General features: G+C 41.9%; 1 protein-coding gene across 2 annotated transcripts in view; it reads left to right on the forward strand.

Annotated features, from left to right (window-relative positions):
- The window catches only part of GUCY2C (guanylate cyclase 2C), a 54,012-nt gene that overhangs the window by 3,058 nt on the left and 31,770 nt on the right, over nt 1-19,184 (forward strand). The window contains exons 1-9 of one of the 2 annotated variants that reach the window (XM_074539483.1): nt 2,302-2,359; nt 3,077-3,375; nt 4,286-4,398; nt 5,592-5,659; nt 11,058-11,273; nt 13,649-13,770; nt 14,636-14,732; nt 17,415-17,544; nt 18,768-18,903. In XM_074539483.1, the coding sequence (XP_074395584.1) occupies nt 3,165-3,375; nt 4,286-4,398; nt 5,592-5,659; nt 11,058-11,273; nt 13,649-13,770; nt 14,636-14,732; nt 17,415-17,544; nt 18,768-18,903 (1,093 nt within the window). In that variant the 5' untranslated portion in view covers nt 2,302-2,359; nt 3,077-3,164. Of the gene's footprint in view, nt 1-2,301; nt 2,360-3,076; nt 3,376-4,285; nt 4,399-5,591; nt 5,660-11,057; nt 11,274-13,648; nt 13,771-14,635; nt 14,733-17,414; nt 17,545-18,767; nt 18,904-19,184 lie in introns of those variants that run through there. The other variant, XM_074539484.1, reaches the window with a different exon arrangement.

Below are 19,184 nucleotides of genomic sequence, written 5' to 3' on the forward strand. Positions count from 1 at the left end.
GTTCTCTGGTGAGTTAATTTGAGGTGGTATTTTTAATCTAACACTGACTGTCAGATTACTTAAAGAGAGCTGTATTGATGTTTTGTGTCTATACAATATATGGACAGGTAATGTTGCGGAGGAACTGAATTTTTTTCTTCAGACAAATAAATACAAGACCTGCCTATCTGAATCTGAATCATCCCTGTGCTGCTGAAGCCAAAAAAAGTGATAAACTACAGTGATTGAAGGGGAGACCTCCACGAGCTGTTATGCATGCTAGGATTACAATGATGAGGGTCTCAAGCTGATGTTCACCTAAGAACTGACTTCTTGGATAGACACTTGCACATAGTGAAGATATGTAACACTGAGGATCTTTTTTACCTTTCTGTCACGATTATAGCAGTAGCTGATGCCTAGAAGCAACAGCTAAAAAGAATTGCACTGGGGACGTCAGATGCTGGGTTTTAGCACCTTATTCCTTAGACAGTGATTAAATCTCAGAACTTTTATGGGGGAATAAATAGTTCTAGAAGATGTGCTTTAAAAATGTTTTGTGGATTGTCAGGAGAGGTTACCTTAGGCAGGATACTGCTGGTGTTTGAATTTCTTGCTCTGTTTCTCCATGCATGAGAGACGCTCTTTGAGAGGAAGGCAGAGTTATTTGCAGGTGCTTTCAGGATGCTCCCATTACCTGTAGTTATGTTGTAAGCCAGTATTTCTAGTTAAATAAAAAGCTGCAGTCACCTTCAGGAGTCATAAAGCTTTCTTTTTGCCTCCAACACATTATTTGTCTTCTGAGCTTCTGAACATATCTTTCATTGACCAATCTTGGAAGTGTGAGAGCTGGCTCATGGTTGGAGAAAAGTTACTGAGATAGTGGAGAGAGTGCTCTAGAGAGATATACAAGGGTTTTTTGAGTGGCTGTCTGGTTTGTGTCACTGTTAACCTCTTGGATTTATAAACTGCTAGGTCAGACCTTAAGAAGGAATTAGATGAGTTTGGCTCCTTGGGAGCTTAACTGTGTTCTGCAGCCAGGACACTATGAACTGACTGGCATTTGTATCTCTTCTTTTCCTCAGGGCTAACAATGCCTTAAGCAGAGGCAGCAACAAGGACAAACTTACAGATGTTTTTTTTTCCTTGTGGCAAGCCTATCAAATATTGTCCTTTAAACATCTGACTCATTTATTTACTTTTTTTTCTCTCCACCCTTATGAACATCTATAGCAACAGTAACTGTCATATTTACAGTGCAATGACACAGCTTTTCTTTGTCTCTCTTATGCCATGAGGCAGATGTTACTGATCAGTCTGCCAGGCAACTGTGTTTGATGTCCAAAGCCCCAAGGTACAAGGGAAAGTGTGCTGTTTGGCAGGTTTCATGGAGAGTTTCATCCTAGCTGCTGCCTCCTGCCACATTCCCTGCTGCTCCACGTCACCAGATTCTTCTGTCATGGGAATTCATTGAGAGATTACATACACACGAGGCAATTAAAAAGTTTATAAGTCAACAATTAAATTTATATCATATTTTGGCTGGGGCTGTGGCATTGTGATGGTGTAGGACAAGGGAGAGAGTAAAAAGAAATGCTGTGATAAGGCTATCATTGATTTTACTTTCGTTTTAAAGGACAGTTTCAACCTGCTAAGAAAACCAAACAAATATATTAATAGATACAATGTCAGGGAGACTTCAGTGCTGTTAGATACTCCCTGTGTGACCAGCTGTGTAAAATACTCAGTTCTAGTTGCATTATTCATGCTGACTGTTTCTCCTAGATAGGCTAAGAAGAGTATAAAAATGCAAATCCTGCTCTGCTGAAGTTAATGATAAATCTCTTATTGACTTATATGGGATAAGTTTCAAGGACATTGGAAATACCTATAAAATGAGCCAGTGATGAGCAGATGATCTCCACAGGAAAAGCCATGTTCCATTCCCAATCTGTGGCTCTAGCCAACCATACTAGTCCACATGTTTATATGACAGACTGTTAATTTAGAATTACTGTATTATTAATTACAAATGCTAGTATTCAGGAAGTATTTCAGGAAGATAATAAAAGTTAACTGATTTATTATCTGACAGCCTCATTGTAGGTTTCAGTAGAAAAAAAGAACCTCTTGTATGAGTGCATAAACACCCATATTCAGCAAAAGCGCACTTTATACTTTATTTAAATTTGTCTCCTTTGTGCCTAGAATGCCTAGAATTTTCCATAAGGCTTGTGGGTTTGTGGGGTTTGTTTGTTGTTTGTTATTGTTTTGTGGGGTTTTTTTAGTGATGGCATTTAAAATTTAGCTTTGGTCCTGCAGGTCTGAGAGTCCTTCAGCTTTGCTAATCCTTACCTGATGCGAGAGGCTCATCACAAAAGTATGAATATCTGGGGCCTCCATTTGAGGGGGTGGGAAAGGATGATGAGAGCAGGGGCAGACCCAGGGCACTTCGGTGCACAGTGCTGAGCGAGCATGAGTGGACAAGCCTTGTACTGAGTCTGTAAGAAGAAAGAAAGGCTTTGGTCTGAAGGTCTGCAAGTGAGACATTTTTGCCAACACAAAAAGCACTTCACTGTTATAAGCTAAAGGAATGAAACTGGTAACTTATCTCAGAAGAAAATACACCCTCAATTTATGAGCTCAATCAGCAGAGATGGTGTGGCAATGTAATCAAGAGATGTAGGGCAATGCAAACATGAAGTAACCATCTGTTTTCCTCTAGGCTTTAACAGACCTTATATTTTATTTCCATTTTGGAGAGTTGTCTTTATGGTTCATTTGTCCCCTCCTCTTTCTTCTCTCAGCTTATGCATGTGATGAAGAGTTAGTGCACTTATCATGCAAGGTTTCTGGTAATGTTTCAGTTTATAGCCTCAGCCTTTCCATGAGCAAACATTCTCAGCAACCTTTAGCCTCTCTCTTTTCCTGAGTTTTGTTGCTGCTAGTTTTCACCTTGAAGTGCCACCTAGTACACTGGAGGGACGGGCAGAGGTGAAGGCAAGGAAGGGGATAGGGAAGTGCAGGAGAGAGAATCGCACAGCCTTTGACTCTACGGAGTGGAAATCTCTTTTTTTCTTTCTTTCTTTCTATCCAGGAACAAAATCAATGTAGAGTATCTGAAAGAGAGTTAGAAAACAGAAAGAAGTGGGAGAGCACACACAATGGGACTAAACTGAGCAACGATGAAGGAACTGGTATTGGTGCTGGCCATTTGGCCTTTGTTTTCCTCACTGCAGCTGCTGAAGAAAGTGGGTTCCGATCAATGTAGCAACAACTATTATGCGCTCAATGTGATGCTCATGAATTACACGGATTTCCCATCAAGTACTGATAGTGTGGAGTTAACTGTGAAACAAGCAATGGAAAGGGTACAAAAGGAATTCCAGATGACAGGTAAGTCAATGGATGTTGGTTATCCCTCTCTTCCTGTGATTTCTTGTCACACTTTGTGTCATAGTTTCCTACTCATCTGACCTTTAGTAAGGTGCTTCTCAGACAGATTCCTTGCTTGCCCATCTTATGTAGGACTTAAGGAAATAATGACCTCTCTTTGTATAAATTGAAGTGCTCTACAAGTGGGCAGAACCATATATATTTTCATGGTGTTTGGGCAGACTCTTCCTGCATGCTTCTCTGGAGATGTTCAGCTGGGTTTGGTAATGTGGAAATTATTGAACTAGATCAGACAAGACCAGTGATCCATCTCGTGCAGTAATTGGGTTGCCCTTGCTTCCTCTCCTGACTGGATTAGCCTCTACTTTCTGAAAATAATTTTCCTCTTGACCCTATCTGTTGATCACATCATGATCTGAAGTGTGAAAAATCTTCAGTCCATATTTTCCTTCATTTAGAGTCATATCGCTTTTATTTATTTTGATATCTTACTTCTCCTTTCAACATCACCAATCTACTGTCACTCTCTAGAATGTCATAGGAAAAAGAGATTCCAAGGAAATAATAAAAGAAATATTATCTATTCCCTACCTGCCCTCTAGATTAAAAGATTTTGTCCAATTTTATTGGAAAGTGGTGTCTCAGTTACTTCTTACAGAGCCTTAAAAAATTTGTTTAGTAATGGTCAACACTAAAAGTACTTTTTACTAAACAGAAGTCAGCAGTCCACCTTGGAATGGACTTCACAGTCCTATCCATAGCAGTGGGGGCTGGGTTGTAGGTAGACCTTGCAGAAGCAGGGAGACCTCAGAGTATAAGGCTGCTCAGACCTGTGTCAGAAGGAGAGGGATAGTGTATTAATGGTTACCTGCAATTCATGATGCTGTTTGCTTATCCGTTTGTGTTGCAGGAGAAAATGTTACAGTAAATGCCACCTTCCACCTCTTTAATTCATCATTCTATGTCTCCCAAGCCTGCCGTACTAGCACCTGTGAAGGTGTGGAGCTCCTCAGAACCATTTATGTGAGTAGCAGACTTCCTTCCCTCTGCCTTGGTGTGCATGTGTGTCTCTGTCTTTCCTTCTTAACCTTTGATCCTGCTATTCAGTTCCAAAGAAATTTGATAGGGAAGTGAAGTTTTTAAAGAGAAGATGTTCCTGTATGTTTTGTGAAAAGAAGTAGGCAAATACTGAAGAGAGGTTCTATGAATGCTTCCAAGAGACTGCCTTCAGCTTTTGGCTCCTTTTCCTATGCTTAAGTTACCTCCTTTTTATATCTGCACAATTCTTTGTGTGGTCGGACAGCCAAAGGAATCCATTAAAAAAACCCCCAAATAACAATTAATTAAAAAAACTAAACCAGCAGTGCAAACTCTCAAAACAGCCTGAGCAGAGCAAAGAGGTCAATTTCTAACTGGATCAGATCCTGATCTGGTTCACCATCAGTTTACACAATACACAAAAGAGAGAGCTGTGGTGAGGATGGGGACGTGGGCAGAGAAATCCTTAGGCTGGCACTGTTACCAATGAAGTGGTTATGGAACTATGCCCAAAGGGCAAAGATGAAGTGCTTGCTTCTCACTAGAAATCACAGAAGTCACGTGAGAGAAACTGTGTGAATACTTTAATATGAGGAAAAGCTTCAGTTAAAATCAGTGCATTACAAGAAGCCAAGTTTCTGAAGATTTTCACACCTCTGAGTGAAACTTGGTCAGTCCAATGAGAATTTTTAAGTCTACTGATCTATGACTATGCTCTAGTCTTTGCTAAGAAATTGTCCCTCGTGACACACAAAGATACAGGTCAGGCCTCATTTGATGGTCATGGAAGGATTTTTTAAAATAATAGTTTCATATACACTTATGTAATAATTTTTCTGGTACACAGGACCTTGTAATACCAATCACCCTGTCTTCACCAAATGCAAACTCTTCTGGGGTGTTTAATCTCAAATGTGCACCTATAACAATATTTTAATCCTTACTTGCTGTCTATGTCTTAACAAATATTGTAGTCTATCTTTTTTTGGCTGTCTGTGATTTTTTCCTCCTCCCCTTCTTGTTTGTTCTTTTAAACTTTTTGTAGCTCCTCTCTTCTCTTGCTTTTGCTAGGTAAATTCTGTGACTCCTCATATCCTACAAATTCCTTCATTCTCCCATCCTCCTCTCTCTGCCAGTCCTCTGCTTTATCCCAAATGACCTTTTTTGATCCCTTGCAGGAATCTGGCCAACTTGGCTGTGCTGTCATAGGACCCGCTTGCACTTATGCCACCTTCCAAATGATCTCGTAAGTACCAATTCTTCCCCCTTATATTGTGATGTTAAAGATGTCAGCTGCTGAACAAAGTTGTTTTGTGAGCAACAAACCTGCAGAGACATTGGTTTAGAGTACATCAGACACCTCGAGGTCTACAGTCAAGGCAGTAAGACTTTTATGCATAGCCACTCTGTTTGGTAGGTGGGGAAAAAAACCCTTCCAAAGCCCAACTTTAGCAGGGAAATTGCTAACTCCTGACAGTAAGTTGAATGATTGATTGATCGATTGATTGAGGAGCAGCTGGAGAGCAGCCCTGCAGAAAGGGATCTGGGGGTGCTGGTTGGCACCCCCAGAGTCAGCAGAATGCCCAGGCAGCACAGAGGGCAAACCCTGCCCTGGGGTGCATCAGACACAGCATCACCAGCTGGTCAGGAGAGGTGATTATCCAGCTGTACTCAGCAGTGGTGTGGCCTCACCTTGAGCATTTTGTGTAGTTCTGGGCCCCACGAAATTTCAGAAAGATGTGAAGGTCTCTGAGTGTCCGGTTTTCGGCTGTTTGAAGGGCCTGGAAAGGCCCGGGGTGGCCTTGGGGCAGCCCGCGTATCAAAGAACGAGAAGAGGCTTCAGTTCTTCTTTCGGTCTTTATGTTTATTAATTGTTTATCTAAAAGATTTTCTTTCGGCCCGACAGAGGTCTGCTCAGCAGTCAGCCATGAGCACACTGTGTAGCCCTCCAGACAGTCACCTATCTTTATACCCATGGTTACGTGTACAATATTTATCATTTTTCCCCAATCCTTTTTATTTTTATTGTCCGGTGCACTTTCAGTAACGACCAATCCCAAAGTGCCACCATCATCACAGAAGATGGAGGAGAAGAAGAAGAAGAAGAAGGACAGGACACGCCCCAATTCCTCCATCTTACTTCTCTAAACCCCCCTGTACATAAATCCTAAACCCTGTGTCTCACCCTCTAATTAACTAATCCCTTCACCATTCACCCCGGTGAAGTCCTCCTATCCTCATACAGGTGTCGTCTCCCGTGTAGGATCAAAGTCCAGCCACCAGACACTTCTGGCAACATTCCAGGACTCCCGAGCCCCCCAAGGGTGGTCTCGGTGGCTCAGCACCTCAGTCCTGAGGTGCTGAGATCCCACATCTCCCCCTTCTGTTTGCACCAAGAAAACCTCTTTTACAATCCAATTCATGGCACATGGGACGACAAGGATGAGGACTAGGAGAACTATTAAAACATAAAACCTTACCCTTAAAATTCCTCTCCAAATGGTAGAGATGTCAAAGAAATCTACCAGCTGATCAATCCATGATCCTTTGTTAGTTTTCTCTGTAATAGATAAATTTACCCCATTGCCTATTGCAATGAATGAAAAAATGATGCACATAAGCATCATGAAACTCATGACCTCACTTTTGTGCAAAACCCTTGCTGTGTTTTTCATTCAAGACCCCAAAGAGAAAACCCCCCAGAGTCTTTCGTTCCTCTTGTTTCTCTTCTGAGTCGTCCTTTGCAGTCTGAGTCCGGACTTTTGTCTGAGTATTCGTCTCTTCTTATATATTGTTGAGAAAAATCGCTGCATTGTTGCAGACTCGTTACGAAATAATGCTGTGGCTCCGCCGAACCAATCCGGCATGTCGTGCACTTCGGTCATTCCCCCACGAGGTGGCGCTGTCACCGGCCTCCCTGGCTGGGGCGACTGCATGAACACAACTGCCTCCTTGTTCAGCCGATTGTCGCTGTTTGCAAGCTTGCTTGAGACCGGGGCTACCTGGCTTTTAATTCAACTGACAATAGGGTTAGAATACACACGCCTCCCCTGGAGGGAAGAGGCTTGGACTCCGAGGGTTTTAACCAAAGGCACCAAGTCTGGAGAGGGCCCCTCCTCGCCCGAGACGTTACCGGGGGTCTGGCCCGCCCCCGCCCGCGCTCTATTCTCTGCGCATGCGTGCTTTCCGAGCCGCTCCCTGTCTCTCCCGAGGTAATTTCTCCCTCTCCCTCTTGTTCCAGCTCTGAAATATCCCCCCCTCGGTCTGCCCCTGACTCTGTCTCCTCCTCCTCCGACGCTGTGTGTGCACCTTCCCTCGCCGGTGTGTGCAGCCCCCCTCCCGCCGGCACCCGCGCCCGCCGCGATTCAGGCCGATCTGCGCACCGGGTTTTTGCGTCACAACCGCGCGCCTCCTGCGTCTCACCATGGCAGCCTTCTGGGATTGCGCAATTTCTCCTATTTCGCTGCCCGTGTCAGACGCCCCGGCGTTGGTTTGTGGTTCTCCCCCCGGGTTTTCGCGAATTTCGCCCGCCGCGCGCTTTTCCGTATCCCTGCCGGCCCCCGGGGCGGCTGCCCCCCTCGGCCCTGAGCTGAGGAACGCCACGCGAAAACACGTGTCCCTTGTTATTTCTTCACCCCCGCTCCCCGCCTGCTCCGCCGCAGCCTGGCCGCGCTGCTCCGCCGCCGCGGCGCCGCGAGAAAGCGCCCCCCCCCGATCCCTTCTCTCCCCCCTGCTCCCCCCTTTCTGCTCCTGAGTCCTCCATGCTCTCTGGAGTTTCCGGACGCTTTAGGAGTTTTCTGGGGTTTCTGGGTTTTGGGTCCGGGGATTTTAATATTATTTCCTGCCCTCTTTCCTCAAGAGCCCTTTCCTCCTGGCCTTTTAAGGCCAGAGCTAATTTTTTTGCGGAGCTTCGCTCCCCCCCTCTTTCTGAGGGTCCTCCAGATGTCTGCTGCATCTGTTGGTTTTCCTGGCATTTCGTTTGCATAGAAATCCCTTCTAACATTATTCTTGCTGGAGACAGCAATTTTAATGCTGTCTCGTCCTTTTTAGTTGCTAAGAAATATAAATGTCTGTTTATCTCCTGCCAAAACCCCACTTCGAATAGCAGGCACGTTTCTGCCAGTGGGTAGTTTAGCCTTGCCCATAGCAATAATTGTTTTAATTCTTTCTTTGGAATTCCTTCTGTGTATGCTTGTGTCACGCCTTGTAAGGCGGACAAAATTTCCCGTTGTTCCTGGGAAAGTGTGCCCCCCATGTTCTTATTTCTGGGCCTTCTTACCAAATCTATCGTCAGGGCAGTCCGGAGGTCTCAGTCTCTGTCCAGCAGATAACGAGAGGTGGTCCCAGGGCGCCTTTCTGGTTCCGGTCCGGGCTGTTCTGCTACGAATTGTCTTCGGCAGAAGCTGAGAGATGGAATTCTCAGTGACTGCTGTTTTTTGCAGACTCTATTGGCTTTTTTTCTCCTCTTCTCTCTTTTTTTTTTCTTCTTTTCAGGCTTCTCTCCTCAGGAGTTATCAGTGCTCTCCTGGGACCTCGTCTAAGATCGGAGCTGTTCCCTTCGGTCTTCTGGTCTTCAGGGCTTTGACGCTGCCCCCCCCGAAAGGTTTTGTGGTGGTTCGAGCTCACCCAGTGGAAGCCAGTTGTCCGGTTTTCGGCTGTTTGAAGGGCCTGGAAAGGCCCGGGGTGGCCTTGGGGCAGCCCGCGTATCAAAGAACGAGAAGAGGCTTCAGTTCTTCTTTCGGTCTTTATGTTTATTAATTGTTTATCTAAAAGATTTTCTTTCGGCCCGACAGAGGTCTGCTCAGCAGTCAGCCATGAGCACACTGTGTAGCCCTCCGGACAGTCACCTATCTTTATATACCCATGGTTACGTGTACAATATTTATCATTTTTCCCCAATCCTTTTTATTTTTATTGTCCGGTGCACTTTCAGTAACGACCAATCCCAAAGTGCCACCATCATCACAGAAGATGGAGGAGAAGAAGAAGAAGAAGAAGGACAGGACACGCCCCAATTCCTCCATCTTACTTCTCTAAACCCCCCTGTACATAAATCCTAAACCCTGTGTCTCACCCTCTAATTAACTAATCCCTTCACCATTCACCCCGGTGAAGTCCTCCTATCCTCATACAGGTGTCGTCTCCCGTGTAGGATCAAAGTCCAGCCACCAGACACTTCTGGCAACATTCCAGGACTCCCGAGCCCCCCAAGGGTGGTCTCGGTGGCTCGGCACCTCAGTCCTGAGGTGCTGAGATCCCACATCTGAGTGCTTACAAAACTGGTGAAAGGGCTGGAAAGCATATTCTGTGGAGAGCTGAGGGCACTGGGTTTGTCTGGTTTGGAGAAAAGGAGGTTGTGGGGAGACCTTGTTGCTTTCTACAGCTTCCTGAGAAGGGCAAGTATAGAGGGAGGTGCTGATCTCTTCCTAGGATTCAGCAACAGGACAAGTGGGAATGATTCAAAGCTGTGTGTATAGGTTGGACATTAGGAAGAGTGTTTTTAGCAGGAGCATGGCTGAACAGTGGAACAGCCTTCCTAGAGAGGTGGATCATACCTTAAGCTTGTCAAGTTTAAAATGCATTTGGACAATGCAGTTAGTAAGTTCTCTAGTGGAAGGTGTCCCTGTCCATGGCAGGGTGTTTGGAACTAGATGATCTTTAAGGACTCTTCCAACCCAAACCATTCTACGTTTCTATGAATAACATGCTGTAGCTTTTGGTCAGTACTGAAATAATCAGGACTGTATGATTTTTGTAGGTCCCTTTTAACCAAAATAATCTATTCTCTTCTATTCTAAGTCTGTCAGGAAAAAATAAAAAGCCTGTTTAATTAGTGAAATACTCTCCCTGTCATTATATATTACATCATCTATGTGTGTTTCTATTGCAATAAGTAAAACCCCTGTAGTTGAGTAAGTGAACTTTACCTGGAAAATAAAATTTTGTCACAATAATGCCAACAACACTTACAGCCATGGTTTTTGCAGGCAAAATTCCCTGTTATAAGAAAACAGCTTACAAGAGCAAAAGCATTTTGAGTTTAGTCTGGTAACATCGCAACATCCAGAAATATACTTTCATCCTTAAAAGCTTACTGTCTCTGTATATAAAATGATTTTTGTTTTACAAATTCCTTGTCAGCAGAGGGTTGCCTTAATTTTTTTCTCCCTGACTGCTGCTGTTGCACAGCTCCTAAAATACACCTTTGTGAAACAAAAAGATTTTTCCTTTGAATTGTAGAAGTAAAGCTTTTTTGATAGCAAAAAGCTGTCACTCTGCAGCACTGTCCCAATAGGGAGATTAAATCCATCCCATGAGAATGACATCCAGGTAGCAGAAGCTTGTCTTGAGCCTTTGGACTCCTGTCATAACCCTTGGGGCTGAAATGGTGTGGGGTACCCAAAAGGATAGGGGTGACTGGGAACAGTGCAAGAAGGTGCCTAGAGCAATTCAACAGGGCTTTTTGGTACCAGTACAGGCTTGAAATCTGCTTGTGACCTTGAGGATCCTTCTGATTCTGGTTCAAATTAACTGTGTTAAACTAACTCAGGGCACAAGAGGAGAGGGAGGTGAGGATGGAAATCAGTAGCTGCCTTGGTACAACAGCAATCTGTTCAGACTTGTCCTCTTATCTCTTTCTTCAGACTTGAAACAATACTGAGCCTGCCTATGATCTCTGTAGGGAGTTTTGGACTGTCCTGTGACTACAAAGATAACCTAACCCGCCTTCTGACCCCAGCCAGGAAACTGAACCAATTCTTCTTCCATTTTTGGAGACATTCTGATCTGCCCTTCAAAACCACAACCTGGGAATCTGTCTACATTTACAAGAGAACTGAAACCTCAGAGGCATGCCTCTGGTAAGATCTGGATCCACCTCTGACCCAGCTGTTGATAAATGCTGTCTCCACCTTCAGACATGGTTTCTGCAAAGTGTTCTCTCAGTCCTACACTCTGAGAGGTGCCTTACTACTACCAAGGAACGAGAGAAGGAAAAGATGGATTGTAGCTTTCAGCTATGGCACTTACCTGAATGTTTCTCTCAGTCTGTTTTAAATATTTGCAAGCCTTTGCTTTTCCTTTGGACAACATAACCTACGTGTTATGTTGTGATGAAAATACTTGTTTACAGCCTCCTTAGTGTAAATAGTGTGACATGAGAGGCTCCTCCACAGGCTCCCCATAGATGCCTTTTTAGGTCAGGAGTCTTACTAAGCTTCTAAAATATTTCTCCACATTAATGTCCTCAATATGTAGGTGCTATTTCCAAAATTCAAGCTTTACATTTCTTCAAGCAAAATTACCCCAGTGATGCAGAGTTTAAGCTATATTCTCACCAGTTTGGAGCAAAGGAGACAGCTTTCATTTTGTGACCTGAAATATCAGGTTGTGCTTGGTTCTCAGAAATACTGGGTTTTCTCCTTGCCTGAAAACAAAGGCTGCTTTTAGACAAATAGACTCTTTAATATACCAGTACTTATAAATACTTTTCTATTATTGAGTCTTATTTAACTTTCAGCTCATGTGAGTGTGTCTACGCTACTTTGATTTTTTTCCAATTTTGAGATATTAAAAGCTGATTTATTAAACAAAATCTAATTTCTCCTACTAATTTTATAAATGTAGCTGAGAAGTAGCAAAGAGTTCATGGAAATAACTATTATATGTATTTCTAATTTATAACCTGAGAGATTTGCAGAATTCTAAGCAAAATTTATCACTATATTTGCTTCAGATTGATAGAAGCATATACTTATGGATTATTTTGGATACAGAATTAAAGAGTTTTTTTCTGAATTAGGAAACCTAAAACCTTATCTCCATTTACCTCTTCTGTAGGTATTTATGGACTTTTATTTTTTCCTTCTTCTTTCTTAGTATAGATAGCAACTTGATCACATGATATAATTGCTATGATTACCTCTCTTTGATGCTTTGAAATATCAGTGCACTTCGTTTACCTCTGACTACAGGCCCTACTCCTCCACATTTGCAGCTGTAATTGCCAATGCACTACACACGCTTTAGCTAAATCCCTTTAATTCTGCAGGTTTCATACCTTTCAGTGAAATAATTGCATGGAAGCTATTTCTGACCTTTCCAAGCTTTTCTTATTTCACTTTTTTAAATGCTTCTGGCCAGGACCTTCTTTCTGACTTCAGAATTGTTCAAGTCCCTTTATTGCTGAATTAACAACAAAAAAAATTAATTTTGTATCTGCCCACTTTTCATCCTAATTTAGTTGTAACCATGTATCTCATCCTGCCTTAATAGAAACTGTCAACGTGAAGGTTTTTGAAGTCTAATTTAAAAAGATCCATTTTCTCTAAAGCACAAGTATTGCTGTATGAGCTAATTGTTTTTTCCCATATACATATAAAAATAAATGAATACCCACTGTGATAACAAAATCAGGTTATGTTTCAGCTATGCATATGTTTCTGTAAATTAGCAGTTAATGATTCTGTTCCTAGAGAAAAAAAGGAAGCTAAAGGTATTCAGTAGCTCATAGGACTGAGATCTCAGTGCTGGTAGATCAAAGGTTATGTAGTTTAAAAACAAAGAGAGTTCTTTTGGTTTCTCCTCTGCATTAACTTTATTTCAGATAGAATATCTCTTCTCAGAAAAAAACATATTGAAGCAAGAATAAAATTGAGGAGCTGACTGTTTTTCCCTAATCTTTTACCAAATTTTACTTGCTTGCTTTTTTTGCTGAGCTCATTTTTTCCTTCAAGTTTTAAGTGATTCTGCATAGGTTTCTTGTTGCTGCTTTTCTTCCTTTGCTTCTCTCACAGTCAGGGTACATGTGTGATTTTTATCTCAGTTCTTTCTGTAGCTCCTGTTTAGTCCTTTGGACCTTCACATATGCCTTCTTAGCATACCACTGATGTGTTAAATAGCAGAGTGTCCTGGTTCTGCCTCCCTGTTAATCTCACTTCCTGCAGTTTCCTCATATCCCTGATTTATTTTTTCTTAATTGCTAATGTCTTATTAGATTATTGCAATTTCCAAATTCGCCCTTTCTATAGCCATGCTCAAACACCTCTGGTAGACTTTCCAAGCATTTCTGCATCTTTCATGCCATGTATTGGTTCTTTCACTTTTATTGCTGCAGAAAAGGTTTCATACCAGCTTATAAACACTCTTGTGTGCTCTGAACAGCCTGTCTTGCACATCTTAGGAAAATGTGAGGAGTTAGCAATTTCCTGACAATATCCTTGCTCCTTTGTGCCAGGTACATGAATGCTTTAGATGCTGGAATCACAGAGTTCTCTGAAAAACTCAAGTTCAAGGATATTTTGAGAACTCCAGAGCTGCTTAGAAAAACTGTGAAAAATCCAAACCGGAAGAGCAATGGTAAGGAGGGGTTGAGGCTGCACTGTCCCAGCAAGTGAGTTGCTTTTCCAAGGAACTCAAACCCACCCCTTAGTTAGGTTATAGCGGAAGCCTTTCACCAGAAATGATGGAACAAAGATATACCATTTTACATGGATGTAAAGATAAAATGGCACAAACTTCCTAGATTCCTCTCTTCATCCTCATAAAATATGGGGGAATATCCTGCCTCCAGAGAGCTTTTGAGGTAAATTATCCCATCTAAGCACAAGCTCTTTTTTGTGAGAGATTCAGAAATCCAAGTATCACAATTTCTCTAAGAAGGGCTTTAAATACTACAAGAATATAGATACTGCAAGCTCTCTATCACTCATGTGTTTGCAGCCCTGGTACATTTATGGACCTCATTTTGATATCAAGGGGCACTTCTGGAAATGATTAATCTGAACTAGAAAAATGAATGAATAAATACCTCATCCTCTCCTAAGACTAAGCACCTGGCATCAGCAGGCCAAGTGACTGTGAGAGTAATCAAGCTAATGGAATCATTACTTGAAGGCCATTTACCTAGAAATGTTCATACTGAGTAGCTGTTATGGCACCACAACTCCTAATGCTTATTTGAGTGGGATAATGGTAGTGCTCTGGTGCAATCAGACAGAAAATGGGGCAGGTGTTGAAGCACCTTTTACCACTTCCCCTCAGATATTGTGGTTTTACTGCAGAGAGGCTGGAGCTCTGTGCCTGGGCCCCGGTACATGACAGATAATGTGCCTTAGCCCAGAGCTGCTCTACTGCCTGCTGCTCAAACATGGGGGAGCAGGCAAACATCCTCTTCTTGTCTGAAAATCTCACCAGTCTCTCTCCATTTTTGCCCATTCTGTAGTGATCATCATGTGTGGCTCTCCAGAGAACGTCAGCTCAGACCTAGGGACGGAGAAGGTGGATAATGACATCGTTATCATCCTGATAGATCTCTTCAAGTAAAGTATCACCTTTGTTTTTCTTCTTTTCTCTGCAATTTGCTGATGGATATAGGTAATGGGAATAGTCTGAGTGGAACTGGTTTGTTGAAGAAATGCTCTTTCACAAAATGTTTTCTATTGCCATCTTTCCTCACGTCTTGCCATTTATATAACGTGCATAGTGTTTATTCATGGCATATCCTCTACAAAATCCCTTTTGGTTCATATAATATTTTTCTAAGGCAGTGACAGAGCAGGTAGGTTTAATGCCTTCCTGGGGCTCCTCATTGCAGGAAACCATGAAAGAAGCACTGAGTCCAAAGTCAGAATGGACATGAGATATAGTCCATTTGAGATATGGTACATTTTTCATACACTCTGCTCAACCAGACAATTATGTAAATAGGACTTACAGTATATGTTTCTAGACTCCATTTATTCAGTTTTTAAATTATTTTTGTGATATAACTGTTCTCCCAGTTTATAACTCTTGCACTTTATAACCATCTCCTCAACATCTTTAAAACCACAGAAACATAACTTCTCAGAGAAGCTTCTAAGCATACAACCTTGGTTTTCTATTGTTTAATTTTCTCTTAACATTGCTAATTACAAATTCTTTATAGAAGATGTCTGACATAAATTGGCTTTACCAATGGTATCCTCAAAAGCCTTGGCTATATACAGGGACTCAGAACTGATCTCTGGCCCTAAACCTAAGTGACACAGCAGAGATTACACAGTAGATACCTAAACCAAGTGGTTTTTTGGGTATAATCCCAGTTGCCATAGTGAGTCACAGTCTGGGAGAAAGTTAAGTGCCTGGGGCAGTCTGGTGGGATGGATGGATGGATGGATGGATGGATGGATGGATGGATGGATGGATGGATGGATGATTGCAAGGCAAGTGTGTGTGCCCATGCCTTGATGTTACTTCACTGTTGGTGTAGCAAAAAGATTCCATGAAATTCTAGGGCCAGTGGGACTTCCCAGCTCTTGTGTCTAAAGGTGACCATAACAGGTCAGTTCTGAGAAACTCTGGGTTAATGATTTCAGAGATTTAACCTTTGGTTCCTAAGTGGACCCTGTTCAGGTTTTAACAGGATCTTCTCTATCCTGTACACTTTCAGTTTCACCATATGTATTTTTCAGAAGAGCCTTTAAGAGCTTTTGCATTCCACAATTTTATCCAGGCATTAGAAATTCCCATTTGCTTTTCCTGAGGCAGCTGGCCTCAACTCTTTTTCTTTGCAAATGCATAATGGGAACAGTGTATGTGAGTGCTTTACCACTGGTGTTGTAGGTATAGATGTTGCATTGCAATTATGAGGGTGATTAGGGGATTCTTTGCTGTGATATGCATCCTTCTGATATACCCAGCTGCCTTAGGCTTTTTTATATGCTGCTCTTCTTAAGCTTTCTACAGACCCCTTATTTTGCTGAGTATCTCAAATCACACTATTCTTCTTAAAAAAACCCCAACAAAATACAGACAGATATATTAGATGAAAACTGAAGCTGTAGGAGGCAGAAGAGGCAAAGTCCCATGCTTCTCCAGGAGGGAAGTGCCTCTAAAAAAGTGATAGATTTAAATTTTCTTCAACTCTGAGTTGTCTGGCAAGCAGGACACAAACATAGTCTTTAAGTCTCCCTCAAGAGAGGTGGGATGCTGGAGGATTATCCAATCTGGTGGAGATTAATGAGGTTTTCTTTTCAACTGGCTAGTTCAGCCCAAGCTTGGATGAGAAACGTTTTGAAGTTCTTTAGGGTGAAAAGTGTGTTGTAAAAATCAGAAGGTTCAGGGAAAGGCAGGAACAGGGCTCTGGTGTAAGAATCCAATTAGATGGCCAATCAGTACTGACTGACAAAATAAAAGGATGATCAAACATGAATAATGGGAGAAGGCTCACACAATTATTTTCTTTCTCTTAATCTAGCCATAGCAATGACAGATGCTGCCAGTTGACACTAATATCTATTCATAAATTCTTCTTTAACATGTGTATCTAGTGGTGGCCAATTTGTGAAGCGCTTTCCAGATGGCCTGTCAGGGTGATGGAACCAAGGATACCTGAAAGCTACAACATCTTCTGCTTGTTTTAGCAGAGTTTTCAAGTTGACACAGTTTCCTCTGATTTTCCTATCTCACTGAATTTAACAAATGAATCAATAATCTGCTCTCTGCACCTCTGTGATTGTTTCATTCCCTCCTGTTAAATGCTTTTAGTGCAACTCCTGCTGTGCTCAATTCTAGCAGGAAATATCAAAATTAGAAGAACAAGCAAGAAGAGTGCAGAAGAGCTCAGAGACAGGCACAGTAACATGAAGAAACTATGATTGCGGTATTGTGGATTCCAAAGAGAAACAGAGTTTTAATAAATATAAACTCCACTTGAAAAAAAAAGAGGAAGTAAACAGGGTAGAAAACAAAGAGTTACAATAATAACCATTGTTCACAACAACCTTTGAGTGTCAGATTGGCAGATCGCTTTGATATTACCTTTTAATAAATTTAGGCACAAAAGCTAGCATCAGTGAATGAATGATATAAAGAGTTGTGTGCATTATGAAATTTTATTTTTAGAACTACTGTTTTAACCTCTTAAATAACAGAGCTGTTGGGAACAAGTGACTGCTTAGCATGGATACTACTGAGCCTGTTGTTCAGTGTTCATGGGGTTCTTGTGCTTTGCTTTGCAGTAACATGTACTTCAAAAAGAACATCTCAGCTGATTACATGCACAACGTACTTGTCCTGACTCTGCCACCAGCTAATTACAGCTACAATACTGTAATTAGAGACTATGTAGAGATGGAGGAGGACATCCTGGTAAGAACACTATTTTATATCTGATTATTGCATTTCGTTCATTCCTGTTCATGTATGAGGAAATGAAAACTAAAAATGCAGCTGTAATCATCCCCTGTCATGCTTCTAAGCTGATATTCCTTTATATTATTGCAGGATGGTATTTTGTCCTGATGTAATGATGTCAAAATATAGTATCATAAGGCAAATCTGCAGGATGTCATGTTCCTGCTTTGTGAAGTTCAACTCAAACTTCTAATTTGTTCTGCAAGTGTCATATTCATAGGGAATGAGGGAGACTTACAGGCACATGCTTTTACCACTTCACATCTGAGGGACTGACACTCTTACATGTAGCTGTAAGGCATCACTCAAGAAAGATCTGTACATGCAATTGAGATGTGAGCATTGAAAGTTCAGAATTAATAATTGTTGACTAATTTGCACAGATATGTCTAAGAGATGACAACCATTGCAGTTTCTTTCCAGTGGCTTTCCAGATAAGCTTCAAAAACAGGAAACTTTTTTTTTCCATAGGAAATAAGGGGGTTTTTTTAATTTCCAGAAAAGCAGAACCTATGAAAATGCTGTATTTGTTTAGTGGAACTGATACTCCCACCATCTGCCCAGGAAAGGAACCAGGTTCTTCTTGTATAGTTTCTCCATCCCAGGATTTGTGGCTTTGAGCTCCAGCTCTCCAGCAGGCAGCCTGAAGGTTCTGGCTGGATTTACAGGGCTTCTAGATCCCCCAGCCTGGCCTCAATTATTTTTTGGTGCCAGCTCTATGGCAGGCTGCTGGAAATTCTGGCATAGCTCCTTGCCCCTGAGCTGTGGCCACTGGGAAGCCCAAACTTGCTGGCACCACACTGAATTATCTGCACAGAAATTCATATTCAAAGCCAGGGTCTTTGGGACACACTTAGCAAAGCAGAACTGCCAAGAACTTACGGTGTAGGATTTCTTGAATCCTTTGCACCAGGATCAGCATGCCAGACCTTTACCTATTGGCCTCTTTTAAGTTTTCAGCACCTTCCTGTCTTCATACATCAAAAATATATTTTGTTTGCCTTTCTTTTTTGAAATGAAAACGCTCACATGGCATTGGCCATCTACTCACGCAGTGTTCAACAGATTCTGGTCTTCTCTGCTGGAGTTTCTACCAAATGGAGCCAATCAAGGTTATTATAGCCTTATGGCAGAAGCAAGAACTCTCAAACAGAAATTTTCATTTTCTTTTGGTCTAGATGGAAGATGACTATCTTGCTGGCTATTTCAATGCAGTGTTGCTGTTTGGACATAGTGTCAAGAAATTTGTCATCTCACAGAGCCCAATGTCACCTTTCAATTTAATCCGTGAATTCCGAAATACCACTTTTGAAGGTAAAAAAAAAGTACTGTCCTTTGCAGGGTTCACTAAATTGATGAGGGGAAAGAAATTTCATTTTAAACACTCTTAGGACAAGTCACTTCTACCCTAAAAGAAGTCCAAGCCTTTCAATGAGTTTTATTCCAGACTTTTTTCTTTTTATATAATTTTTACAAGGATGCTGTTTTCAGTATTTGATGTTCAAAATGACTCTGAAGTCACTTGGCTGAGCTTTAATGAAGTAGTCTCAACCTTTTCCAGTTTACAAAGCCATGTAGGCCTGGGTGCCTGCAGT

The sequence above is a fragment of the Zonotrichia albicollis genome, chromosome 4, assembly GCF_047830755.1.
Source record: "Zonotrichia albicollis isolate bZonAlb1 chromosome 4, bZonAlb1.hap1, whole genome shotgun sequence".
Classification (NCBI taxonomy): Eukaryota; Metazoa; Chordata; class Aves; order Passeriformes; family Passerellidae; genus Zonotrichia; species Zonotrichia albicollis.